This window comes from Platalea leucorodia, assembly GCF_965183815.1.
Source record: "Platalea leucorodia genome assembly, chromosome: 1".
In the NCBI taxonomy this organism is placed as follows: domain Eukaryota; kingdom Metazoa; phylum Chordata; class Aves; order Pelecaniformes; family Threskiornithidae; genus Platalea; species Platalea leucorodia.
This window is the reverse complement of record NC_138823.1, coordinates 145,211,236-145,224,938: the sequence shown is the minus strand read 5'-3', so window position 1 is coordinate 145,224,938 and position 13,703 is coordinate 145,211,236. Positions and strand designations below refer to the sequence as shown.

General features: G+C 38.4%; 1 protein-coding gene across 1 annotated transcript in view; it reads left to right on the top strand.

Moving 5' to 3' along the window:
* Positions 1-12,437, top strand: part of NMT2 (N-myristoyltransferase 2) — a 33,588-nt gene extending 21,151 nt beyond the window's left edge. Inside the window, exons 8-12 of the mRNA XM_082304299.1 lie at positions 469-577; positions 4,222-4,392; positions 7,058-7,225; positions 11,449-11,586; positions 11,789-12,437. Coding sequence (XP_082160425.1) covers positions 469-577; positions 4,222-4,392; positions 7,058-7,225; positions 11,449-11,586; positions 11,789-11,809 — 607 coding nt within the window. The 3' untranslated portion in view covers positions 11,810-12,437. The remainder of the gene's footprint in view (positions 1-468; positions 578-4,221; positions 4,393-7,057; positions 7,226-11,448; positions 11,587-11,788) is intronic.
* Positions 12,438-13,703: the final 1,266 nt, after the last annotated feature.

Here is a 13,703-nt window from a genome sequence, read left to right as displayed (position 1 = left end):
CTGTAAGTCTCTGTAACGAAGGATGGAGGGAAAAAAAAAGCCATGGTGTGCTAGAGTATCTCGAGATGTTCTGTTGCACAATGATCTCCTAGGAAGAGGAGATCTCCTTCAACAAACTACTTAGACATGAGCAGAGGGTCTTGTCTGTACAAGAAAATAAATGTTACCATGTGAGATTGTGAGGGCTATAGCAAGTACTGAAACGTTTAGCCCTGTGATTACTCATTGTGTAATAAAAAGCATTTGCTTAGATTCAAAGTATGATGGTAGCAGGCCTGTTTAAAAGCTATTGCTTGGATATAGCTTTTCTTTATCTTTTGTTGGTCAAGCTTCTTACAGACATAGTACAGGCTTGCTTAGAAACAAATTTGGAGAGGAGAAGGAACAATGTGAGAAAGCAAGGAAATGGATGCAAGTGAAGCTGATACTTAAAATACTATTTAATCTCATTATTAATTTTATTTCCAGGTATTGGCATCGATCACTGAATCCCAGAAAATTGGTGGAGGTGAAATTTTCACATTTGAGTAGAAACATGACTCTACAAAGAACAATGAAGCTCTACAGACTTCCTGATGTAAGCAGTATGACTTCTAGAGAATCCCCACAGTTATTGTGAGGCCCAAAATAACCTTCCATCTGTCTCTGACAGCACAGGCTTTTCTGTGGAAAGGCAGTGTGTGCAGGACATTAAAAAAAAAAAAATCTGGTTGAGGAAAAAGACTTTAAGGGCTATATTAAACAGAAGAGACTATTGCTGGAAATGTAGATCTGTATATGGAGAAAATACAAATTTTGACATAAAAGCCTTAAACAAACAAAGAAAAAACCAGAAACTTCGACTTCATAAACATGTGGGATTGAGTTGAAGATGCATAAAATTATTCTCGGTATGATAAATCTGATAAAAGATTACTGGAACAGAAAATGAATAGTTCAGGTCTTAAAATTCTCAAGGAAGTCCAACAGAAAGTTGGCTGAGTACAGTGGGATTGTTGATTCCACTCTAATTCACAGCTTTTTCTGTTCTGTCAGAGAATGTTCTTCTGCAATGAGCAGGCTCAGCAAAAGCCACCTCAGTATGTTATGTACTGTTTATTTGCATGGTCTAGCAAAAAAAACAAAAAAGTATTCTGGCATAGCTAGGTTAGTTAAAAATATTTTTTTTCATGTTTGCAGCTATTAGTTAGGCTGGCAAAAAGCCTTAAGGATGCATTTCCATGACAGGGCAAGTCACTGTACGTCATCTGAGATGTACTATTAAAAAATCTCATTGCTGTAATTAATAGCCTATAGAAGCTTGTCTAAGCTTTACGACTGACAGCAGTTTCTTTGGTTGTAAAAGCTACCTTTATATTTGGAGGGATTGCAGAATATCCTTTACCTGTACCATATCAGTAAACCTTTTTTTTATTTAAACAAACCCTCCCTTTTGGTTAAAAAAATACTTTTTCCCTCACTTGTTGTACTTTGTAATGATTTATTTGACTTTGGAGAATTGTGTCTGTTGGTTATATTTAGCTTGATGCTGCAGGTTCTTTTACTACTTATATGTTTGACTAATACTCTGAGCACTCCTCAGTATAAAGCACGTGCCATGGCTTGATCTGAACTCCTGCTGCTGTCAGAGAGACTCGTTTCCTGCGCTGCCTGCATGCTACCTGTGCCTGCACACGCAGGTTCTCCCTTGTGTGCAGGGCAGCCGTTTTCAGAGCTTAAGAATTAATAACCAAATTAATTAGGCTTTAATCTTGGAGAGCTAAATATAGCTCTTCCATCAAATCTTGAAGACATTTTTAATAGTCTAAAAAAAATGCAGTAGACAATTACAAACATAGGTTTTGGTGGCAACTCTAGTACTGTTTCTCATGGAAACAATACAGGAAAGGAATAGTTTAAAGAATAAGAATCTTACTTACAGTACAAAAAGTGTAACTACAGAGAATAATTAGACATAACAGCAGTTGTACCCTGATCATCTTCCTTTATCATAAAACCCAGATTTCAACAGAAAAATAAATTACGGAGAACAAAAAATACATCATATCTCATTCATAAAATATAGCTAAGGCAAACATACTGTACAGAGACGTGCAAATAGAAAATAGGTGCTTTGAAAATCAGCTTTTAAAACTAAAAGTGATGTAGGAGTCCATATGCCGCAGCTGTTTGTTTATTTTTAGATTGGACTTGGGAGCTTCTCCCATGGAAAATAAAGATTTAATCTTTGTGCTAATGTTTTCCCTTTAGGTCTTGTGCTTTGGGTTTTTTTGGAGTTTTTTTTTCCTAAGAAAGAGTTTAAGTGCTGTTGAGGATCTTTATCCTCAGTTTCAGGCCGTTTCCATAAATGGTACTGTCACACAAATTTGTTCATTCGGGCCACACTATCCTATCCCTCAGCACCAAACACTGTTTCTTGCATTGTAACCTCTTTTCTTAGCATCCTTAGAATATCATTGCCACTGGGAGCTCATCTCCCTTTAAGAGGAATTAATCATTACTAATCACTTGAACAGTCTGAATTAAAAAGGTTTTCAGAAATAATAAATACTGTAATTAATAAATACCACCCTCACTGAAGGCTGTGTTTGTGCATGTACCTATTAGATATAAAAAATAAAGGTTTTTTTTTCTAAGCATTTAATCTCTTGAGCAAGGAGTTTTTGAAAGAGGTAATTCTGGCTGTATTTAGAATAAGGACAGGAGCGTGTTGGTATGTCTTTTCCTTAGCGATTGAGATCCTGAGCCAGGATACTCGCATGAATATATGCCCAGTGTAGCTTGATATGTGGAACACAGAAACAAATTTTAGCCCGGTTCTGTACACTTTCCCTCACTTCTGGGGCTGCAAATAATAATTTACCGGTGGCCATTCTGAGCGTTGCTGGGGGATAAAGATGTTCCAGCCCAGCCGCTTTTCCTCCCATCCGGCTCCAGTGTATGGCTTTAGAAGAGGGACAAAGGCTTGGAGGGAGCTGAAAGTAACCTTTTGTATTGTAGTTCATGAGGAGGTTACGAATGAAATATGGCACAGGAAGCATCATGTTGATGAGTCAGGTGAATACCCTTATGGATTCAGTTCATTTAAAAATCTAGACGATGTGCTGTTGTGGAGGCGAACCATAGTCCCGGGCTGCTCAGGAAAGCAGGAAGACTAAAATGTCATATGCAGGCCAGAGCTGCGGCAAAACATGCCTTGATTTTTCATCTGGCTGCTGACTCCCAGAGTACGTGAACAAACACCTCCCCCAGAATAATGCCTCTTGAGCAGAGCATGATCAGCTATACTAATTTCAGGCTTCCAGTAATCAAGTCTCTACCTGGCTGCTCTTGCAATTGACTTTGGTATGATTAATGTGATACGTGCCCAGGTATGTAGCTCAGATGGATGAAGCAGGAAAAATGAGCTCTGAAGACAACAAGCCTTAGCCTCCCTGAAAGGAAATATCCGGGAAAGCTAACAAAAGCTGAGGAGAAAACTTTAATCACCTGTGCTTGTGTAAACATTAATGGCATAGTACTGGAAAGCAATTCTTTCCTCTTCTGGTGTTTAAAGTCAAATAACTAACTTTATTTGTTAAAATGCTGTAGGTTTTTAATTTCAGGCAGGTGTAAGTTATGAGAAGCTTTCTTGTCACCGGAACAGCAGTTGTGCCCGTATAGAAAGTTTAGTTAGCAAGGGAGTTTGCAAGTGTTAAGAATAGGTGGAATTTTTTTGTTAAATAATTTCTAATTAAACTTTATCAGCTGACTTTAGTTTATAGATTGACTGTAATTTTTATAAGTTTGAATCACAAGTGTTCTTGTCTTCAGATTAACTTCTGATATGCAAGTTGCTTTATGTTTTGTTTCTGTGTCTGGGCCCTAGGTAGTTTAGAAGAAGATAAGAGATAAAGACTGACCTAAAAAAAAAATAATAATACAAAATGCGTGAAGTCTAGGCTGTTGGCAATGGTATCTCTTTCTCTGGAGAGATGAAGTTGTTTCAATAATGAAATAAAAAGATTGAAGTGCCCCAGACTGTCTCAATAATTAGAAGAGAGGGAATTCTGATTGAAAGCTGTTTGTAAAATAGCATAATGAATTAGGTGGCTGGAGTAAAGTAGGCTAATAATGAATGCATAGCAAGTGGAGTGACTTTGCAACCTACTTTCAGCCTTTGCTGTGTATGCAGTTTTCCTTTCAACATCTTAACATTTATTTTTCTTCTGTTACAATAAGGCCACAAAGACTTCAGGTTTGAGACCAATGGAACAAAAAGATACTAAAGCTGTACAAGAATTAATCAACACTTACTTGAAACAGTTTAATCTTGCTCCTGTGATGGATGAAGAAGAGGTAGCCCACTGGTTCCTGCCTCGGGATCATATTATTGACACTTATGTAGTAGAGGTAAAACATGACCTAACTGCTTCATGAATGTGCATGTGAATGCCACTTACAAAAGTTCGTATCAGCATCAAGTTTTTGAAATGCAGACAGTATGAAAAATGTGTGCTATAGGTAGAATTTAATATCATGATTCCAAGCTTTGTTCTTTGTATTGCATTCTGTTAATGAGAAAGTGTTTGGTTGTGATAAACTGCAGTGCTCTTATAACAGGGTATTTTAAAGAAGAATTTTGAAATCTCAAAATACCACTATCTTGGAAATATTACAGCAGAGAACCTTACATATTTTAGAAACAGCCTTTCTACCTGCATTCCTCCATTTTTTTTTTTCCATAGAGATATGACATGATAATAGGCAGTGGTCTTCAAATCTCCTTTTCTAGAAAAAAGGAAAAGTGATACAATGACTGAGATAAGGATTTGGTTCGAATATCATTCTCTCAGGTGTCTAAGTTTCTGCCATACACCAGTTCAAAATTCTTTGTTTTTAAAACCAATTTTAGGGGCACCTGCTGGGGGAATTGTGTTTTTTGATGGTCTGCTTCAGTAAAATATATTTTTCCAGTAAAAGAGTATTTGTGTATATATGTGTATGAATTTGTATATGCATGTGTGTGCATATCTATACATATATACGCATGAGTATATGTAAAATACAGAAGTAAAAGTTAACATCTCTTGTTGCTGTCATGAGTTGCTCTCAGCTAGGAGTTCAATTATCTTGAAAATTATAATCTTTGTCCACTAGCAGGATGGAGAGCGTCATCTGTTCCTATCACTTACTCTTCTCTCCCCACCCTACCACCCCCACCCTCCAGCCTGTTGGTCACAACGCTTCTCACAAAATACGCAGTACAGGAATAGATTAGCATTTGGATTGGATATCTCCAAGGCATGGTTGGAATAGTTGTGATAGAGCTAGTGGAGAAAGATACACTCTTCCCTTTGAGTCCATGCTAAATCAGTTGCAGACATAATATTTAAATAGTGTTATTACTTTGTTTAAAGTGATAAGGTTATTTGAAAATGACCAGCACTAACATCCTTAAACCTACCAGCTCCTCACAGAAGCTGCAGGTTGTGAAGCTCAGTGTTCCCACACTGTGGAGGAGTCTTAGCTGAATTTAGAAACTTGCTGCTGGAGATGAGAGGTCCTGTTCATCAGTTGTCATTGTCCAAGCTTAGCTTTCTACTTACTTTTTAGTGGGTCTAGCGCTCAATGGACTCTTCTATGGTCTAATTCAACTTATTGTCCCTCCTTCTTTCTCCACCCCTTCTTCTTCCCTGCCCCGCTCCCTGGGTTGGTTTTTTGGCTTTGTTGGTGAGTTGAAGCCTACAGAAGAGTCCACAAGCACCAGGATCAGCATGAGTGTGCCATTGACAGTGCCATTTTAACTGGACAGCTCAGTCTTCACTTGCTTGTTTTACGCTGTCTTTGAACTAGTTTTTCACTCTACAAAATGTAGGTTTGTTAGTGCTTAAAATCTTTTTAAGACCTGTGTGACCTGGGGAAGTTAGTGTCAGATTTTTAAGTCATCTTCGTAATGTGCAGAGCTAAAACCTTAAAATACTCTGTATAATTCCTGAATTAATATTTTCACCATCCTTCCTGAATTTAGTGAGTGACTTAATAACTTTTCTGTTATTTGTTGTTAGTTTATCTCTACTACAGAATCTGTACCTGCTCTAAGACAATAGCTTTTTTGCATGTGATGGCTTCAGCTCTTATTTTTTACTGTAGAAGTACTATCAATTTAAGGATCCATGTGAGGTCCTTCATTGAACTCAAAATAGCGGGCACGAGTCATTCAAAACTAAAGCAAACAAGCAAGAACAAGCATTTGTGTGTCTCCTTTGCCTTCTATTCTTTGAGATATCAGGAGACCCAGTTGGAATAGGAGGAGTGAAGATCTGGGTAGTTTTTTTGTGCTCAGCATGTCAGTCATAACCCATGTAATAATTATGTCCCATTTCCTACTAATCTACACTCTTGAAGATGGTTAAACTCCATTAGGGTACGTGAAATATTAAGAAAGTTTATATAGGATACTTTAGATTTCTGTGTAAGTACCTTTTTTGATGACTACTGGTCTTATTAGAATTTCAGTGTGATTTAGCACTGTTGTCTAGGAAATAGATTGTGCTTATTGATTAATAATCACTACAGCTGATTTAAATATGCTTTGTATACCAGCATAGTATATTTTTCTGTTTGTAGAAAGTTGAGAAAATTATTCCTCAATGTGAACATCAGATTTAAAAAATAATCTTTTAAAAATAAATTAAATTGGAAAAAAAATTCTATACTTTTTGGGGAAGTGTGCTTTGTTAACTTTGTTTATAGCAGGCTAAGCCTGGGAAACAAACTGAAATCCTTGGCAATTGGTTGTCAAAATGTTATTGGTGTAACAGACTAGAAAAATGTAAATGTTTGTTTCCTTTTCTGAAGTGACTATTTCAGGCTTCAGTCTTGCTTTGATGTATGGATACATCCTCGGCAAGAATTCAGTTTCTTCAAATCTTAGCCAAGATTACCTATTGTACCATAATACTTACGGTGTGCCAAACTGTGCTGCATTTATTATTGACTTTCTGCAGAACTGCCATGTTAGCCTAACCAATAACTGAGCAGTTACTGCTTATTAATTGCCTTTTTTTTTTTGTAGGGCTCAAATGGTATTTTAACAGACTTCCTGAGTTTCTACACATTACCTTCAACAGTGATGCACCATCCTGTTCATAAAAGCCTCAAAGCTGCCTATTCCTTTTACAATATTCATACAGAGACCCCCCTCTTGGACTTAATGAATGATGCACTCATTATAGCTAAATTGGTAAGTTGTGGGTTTGGGTTTTTTTCCTGCTTCTTTCACAAAACTATTCTTAGGAGTGGTGGCAAGGTAAGAACTGGCAGCAATTTATCCATGCCATTGCAATCTGTTTTCATTTACTGTCTGCAGCACAGAGTGAAGTTGATGAGACATATACAATACATATATTAAAATATAAAACACTGTGCTTGTTTTTCCTTTTTACTTTGAGTGATGCTAGGGAATGAGAAGTGCATGAAGATCAAGTGTTTGCAATAGCTTGAACTGTGTAAACATCCAAGAGCACATCAATGACCATGTTCACTAAGTACCAGAAGAATGGAAAGTATCACTAAAATAGTTTCCCTTGGAGATGAGTTAATAAGTTCTATTAAATACATTTTGTTTGTTTGTTTAAGCTATTTTTTATTTCTACAAAATGTAAAAGTTTATTTGTGCAAGCTTTATCATTTTGTCTTGTTACTAATTGCTGCCTGTAAAGCTCTGTAGATGATGTCATGTAGCTTTTAAGCACGCCTTCGTGCATGGAATTACGCTGATAGATGGTTTAGTTGAATGGAGGGGAAGAGACTATAAATGAGGTTTTTAAACATAGAAATTGTAAGAGTTTAGTGCTGTCTGATGAAAAACTAATGCTCAGGTCTTAATCATCAGGGTTTCATGGGAGTGCAGCGCAAACACCAGTGGCAGCGTAGTCTGTGGTACAGAGCAGTGCAGGTGATGCACATCCCAGCATTCTGAATAAATTCTCAGAGACCTGTTTAGCCCTGGCAATTTACAGCACTGCACAGGCTTCATCCAGTCCGTAGCATCCATTCTAGCAACCATTCCCAACACGCTGCAGAGCACAGGCATGTTTTCTGCTCCTCATGCTTTGAAGCTTGCCCCTCCCTTCCAACTGAAGTGTTGCTGCCGCGCTGCTTGTGGTATTACACCTACCAGATGAGTGCTCAGTGCAAGCAAATGCTAGCTGTGCTCCAGCCGACCATGTTCAGAGCCGTCTGCGCTGCATGTGGCACAGGGATTTCTGTGTTGATCTGTATGAAGCCAGTGATGGTCTGCAAAGGCTGCATCTGTTCAGACTTCAGGCTGCATGAAAGCAGCCACATAGTCTTCAACTTGTCTGTCTCAGCCATGTTTGTGCAGCACTGCAGCTGAGCTGATATCTACGACATGAACTGCTTGTTGACCTATAAGCAGTATTGACTTGAATAACTATTTGGCAAGGAAAACTCCTGGATAGTCGTGGGGAATATAGAACCCCATTATTCAGGCTCCAGAATAATACCAAAGGGTGTTCAGAGACAGACTTTGAAAGGTATGAAGATACAGAAAGGTGGCTAGTATAATTTTCAGAAGTGGCTAAAAATACTAGTACTACTTGTTCTTAAAAGTCAGAGTGGAAAAAGGAATAAACGTTGGTCTCCATTTGAAGTGTGGCATAGGGAGCTGAGTGGCTGGCCATTGCCTAGGCCATGGATGGAACAGGTGAGGACGCAGTTACGTGGTCTAACCACAAGGCTTTGCACCTTCCTCTGTCTACATTTGTTTCTGAGTGTGACGTGTGAGTCTTTTCTTTTAAATGGATCATCATATAGTTAGAATACTGGGATTTAGGTGCCTGTGGATTTCCAAAGTACCTGCTGGGCCTGTCTGCATCATTAGATGCCTAGTTACATTTGCAGATCTGGCACTTGGACTTTCAGATGAGGAGAGATGAGGCAAGGGAAGAGAAATCATAAATGTGCTCCTATTCACAGCTTTCTGTTTACAAATATGCTGGGTCTGGCTGGGATGGAGTTAATTTTCTTCCTAGCAGCCCATATGGTGCTGTGCTTTGTGTTTGTGACTAAAACAGGCTTGAAAACACACCAGTGTTTTGGCTATTGCTGAGCAGTGCTTGCGCAGCCTCAAGGCTTTTTCTCTCTTTCACCCCCAGCGAGTTGGCCGAGGGTGGGCAAGAAGCTGGGAGGGGTCACAGCCAGGACAGCTGACCCCAGCTGACCAAAGGGATATTCCACACCATAGGATGATGTGCTCCACAATAAAGGCTGAAGGAAAGGAGGAGGAAGGGGGGATGCTCCTGGTTATGGCATTTATCTTCCCAAACAGCCCTTGTGCATGCTGAGACCTTGCTTTCCAGGAAGTGGCTTGACATCTGCCTGCTGATGGGAAGCAGTCAATGAATTCCTCTTTTTGCTTTGTTTGTGCGTGCAGCTTTTGCTTTCTCTATTAAACTGTCATTATTTCGATTCACAAGTCGTCTTGCCTTCCTCGTATTTTCTTCCCATCCCGTGGAAGAGTAGCAAGTGAAAGGCTGGGGTGGGTGTTTGGCTCTTGGCTGGGGACACCCCACCGCAGTCCTTTCTGTACTTTTACTCCCCAAGAATGCATTTTGGAGGTACAAATTCAACTCAGCAAATTGCTTTCAGGCTTTGCATGTCAGTTTAATGTTGATTTTTATTTTCATATTATACTACATAAAATTAGCTTAGAACTAAGTCTAGTAAAATCTTGGCAATTATAGGACAAAATGCCTGACCTCCAAAGCAAAACCCCAAATTTCGAGTTATGCACTTAGGTTCCATGTATTCTGCATGGAGAGAGTGGGATTTTGCAGCAGGATAATCCCCCCAAAACCCTGTGTATTTTATTGCTGAAGCTTACACTAAGTTTCTAGATCTAGAAGAAGAGAGAGATTATAAACAGGGAAGAATTTCACTTCTGAGTCTGCTCTAATCGTCTGGCAGAGCTGTGGAGCAAGTATCTTTGAACAGGAGCTTTTTAATACCTCTCAGAAGATATTAACCTGAACCTAATCTGCTAATGTTTAGATACTGAATTAAAACTACATCTGTAGACTTCATCATTTGTTTGAATTTTGAGTGCTTAACTGCAGAGCTCCTTTAGTGTGTCTGTACCTACAGTGTGTCTCTGTTCTCCCCCACATTCCTTCCTGCCTTCTGAGATTTCTGTTACTGTCTATTACTAACTTGGAATATTTCAAAATTTACTTCTTTAGATGCCAAGTGTCAAATCCTTGCCACCTTATTTGTCTTGTTCCTGTATGTTTTTCACAGCACATTTAACTTAGGATAGCTTCATCTGCACACAGAATGGTCTTTGTGTAAGGTGGTGGGGGACCTTACTAAACTCACTGTCTGTGCTTTGTGACTTTCTTTTAAATAGTCCTAAACTGATGGAGACCTTAAAATGCTCTTTTTCTTCAACTCCCTTTTTTCCTGATATGGGGTGCTTATCTAAAAGAAAAAAAAAAAAAAATCTTGTTTTTATACTGAGTAAAGAATGTTCCTTACCATCTTCTTGTGCTTAAGTAACTGAGCATTATTGTTTTGTAACTTATTTTTATCTTAGAGTAGAAAAAGTCCTGCTGGCGCACTGCCTTTGTGCTGTTAAGACTCCAGGATCATAGGTCAGACTCCCTTGCAGTTAATTGCAAGTAAATGGACTTTTCTATCCAGATCCCCAAGCAAATTCAGCTATTCATACATGATGATTGTCACTGCAATGGCTTAACTGACCTTGTTTTTATTTTGCTTGTTAAGAGTTCACAGTGAGCTGGGATTTGAGTATGTTTGTGGTGCCACACAAAACCCTGAGGCTAATTTGGCTATGTGGCTGTTCTGAGGGGAAAATGGCGCTTTGAGTGGTGAATTCGGGAGGCTGACGAAGAGAGGAGTTGGTAGAGGGTGCGTGGTAGGAGAGGGAGTGTAACATGTGAAAGACTGGAGTTCTAAAGACAATGGCATTTCAGAAAAGGACCAAATCACAAAAATATAATGTTTATCATTAACAGAATGATAAATGGCTGAAAAACACCATAAGCTGTATTTATGCAGCTTTAGCTGGAATAGGCCATGTGTGTCAAAACACTATGTGACTGTAAAAAATGCGTATCTATAAGGATAAAATAATGGATAATGCTTTAGGGACTCTTCAGACCTTTACCCCTGAAAGTGGCTTTAAAATTCCTACCCTTTGGTAGATAATCTTCAAGCAAAGTTGTGCCTTAGACTTCACTTTTTTTCATTGGGAAAATTTCTTTGTGTGTGTACCTAATTAAAAGGCAAGATTTATTCCCTTGTCTTTTTTTCCACTTAATTAGCTTGGTCTCTTGGATATTGTATGCCACTGTGTAACGTATCATTTGTGCATAATTTGAAACTTTAAAAAGTAAATTTTTTCCCTTGTTTTGCTATTGCCAGAAAGGATTTGATGTGTTCAATGCACTAGACTTAATGGAAAACAAAACATTCCTGGAAAAACTCAAGTTTGGGATTGGAGATGGAAATTTGCAGTATTATTTGTACAACTGGAGGTGTCCTGGCATGGAATCTGAAAAGGTAAGGGAGAAAAAAAGAGCTTCTGAATTCTGCTAGGTATAATGGTACATTTAATTTACACTGGCCAAAATGGGCAGAAGTTTTAAGATAACTTTTTTAATTAGTCATATTTAAGATCCATAATTGAGGTGCAGAAAACTAATGATGTTTAGATTTATTGCCATACTTGAACTAAAATACTGTATTTTTCTTCTTCCTTTAGGTTGGTCTTGTATTACAATGAGGACACTTATGTTTCTAGAACTCTGAGGTCATCGTTTGAGTTAATTTGATCTCCATAACTCTTGGAATGGTATTGTTCAAGAGGAGTAAAAGCACAACATCAGTGATACTGAAATAGTCCATTAAACCTGAACAATGATGGCATCCATATGTGACCAAATTTATGCATTTTCAGATAAATCAGAAGGTCCATGAAACTCTTTTATTGTCCATGAAAAGAATAAAAGCACATTCATTTAAGTTTCAAAGCTTAGCTTGCACCTTGATGAGAAGAAGGTATTTTTTTTCCACTCTGTAGAAAAGACTGTTTTGTACAAACTGAACTTCAGTGGTGGATTAGGGTACAAAAATATTTGCTATTATGTGGATGAACTGCTGCATTTCTATTTATTAAGTGGTGGTGTATGTTTGTCAGTGTAACAGAATGAAGGATACAAACTTGAGTATCTTTGCTTATTTACTTCACGTGGATATCATCATTTGGGGGAAAATCATGAAGTACGATACGTTTGTAGCTCTATGAAAAGTCCTGGATGTTTTTGTAACTGGAGCAGTATGACAGTGTACTGGTTTAACTAGTGCATTTGTTTCTCCATAAGCAACGCTGCCAAATCAATAAAAATACAGATTTGTACTTTGATCTTCAATAGATCAGTGGATTGATTTAACAGTATCGCACTGTTCAGTGCAGGTGTTATCTATGTTGCCGGAATGATAATACATTACTGTACTTAATTTACAGTTGTGGCACAAAACCTTAGTTTTTCCTCAGTAGAATAACATCAGCCTGTGTGTAAAACTAAGAATTTTAGTAGTGCTATCAGGATATTTATAGTTTGAATGTTTTCAACGCTTCTGCGAAATTGCACATATTCCTTTGTCTACTTTGATTTCCTATGAAGTCTGTAATTCTAATGAAAAGTATCTTGTGTAAATACGTATTCATAAATTGTTCCTGGTAGTGTTTTTATCCTGACTTTGGAACAAGAAGTTTTGCTATATATGTGGCTGGTAAGCAGAAGAGAAATGCTCTACCCGCAGTCCTTGGAAGTCTGTGTACTGCGCTTCCCAGATTGTAGGAGGGCTGATGTTTGTTGTTGGGGGAGCTGTTTTAATTCCCTCATGAATGCTCGGCAACCAGAGCGGCTTCTGAAGCACTTTATATGCATTCCAGCGTAGCGTCATAGCTAGATATGATAGCAGTTCTTTCAGCTCGCGGATGCTGCAGTAACGTGAGCACCGAGAAAATTTGCAGTAAGAAACTGTTCTAGCTGAAAGTGCCAAATTGTGGTAGTGAAGCCTCTGTGCTGTGAGCATCTTTTGAATGTGACTTGAATATCTCATGAAATGCAAATGTCTAAACTTTCCTTTTAAACATGCCTGTAATTCTGACAGCAGATTTTGCTGAAAGTTGCATTCTGTACCTGAAAACATCAATTTAGACGAAGATAAATTTGTCTGTTCTTCATAACTGCTAGCCCTACCCACCTCCTTATAGCAGCGCTGTTTTTCTTTCTTCTCGTTCCTTTTCCAGTGTGTGAATGGTTTGTGGTTTGGTTTCTTTTTCTTGTTAAATTGTGGTGAGAGGATTCTGCCCTAGAGACAGTGATAAATACTTTCCCTGCTTGCGTTATAGCTCTGTGATTAAAGCATTCAACCTCCTTCAAACAAAGGAAGGGGTTGAACGTGGTTTGTCTGACCCCTGCGTATGCACCAGCTTGGGACCTCATGAATTCAGAAGGGTTTCAAAGGAGATCTTTCAGACATCTAATGGTGCAGTTGGGCTTTACAACGCTGGCCACTGTGATACCTGTCTGCTAGTAGCATCCGTTAAGAGATGGTGCGGAGGGAGCTTTGACTCCCTGTGTGAGGTCTGAGCAGAATTAACTGCCTGA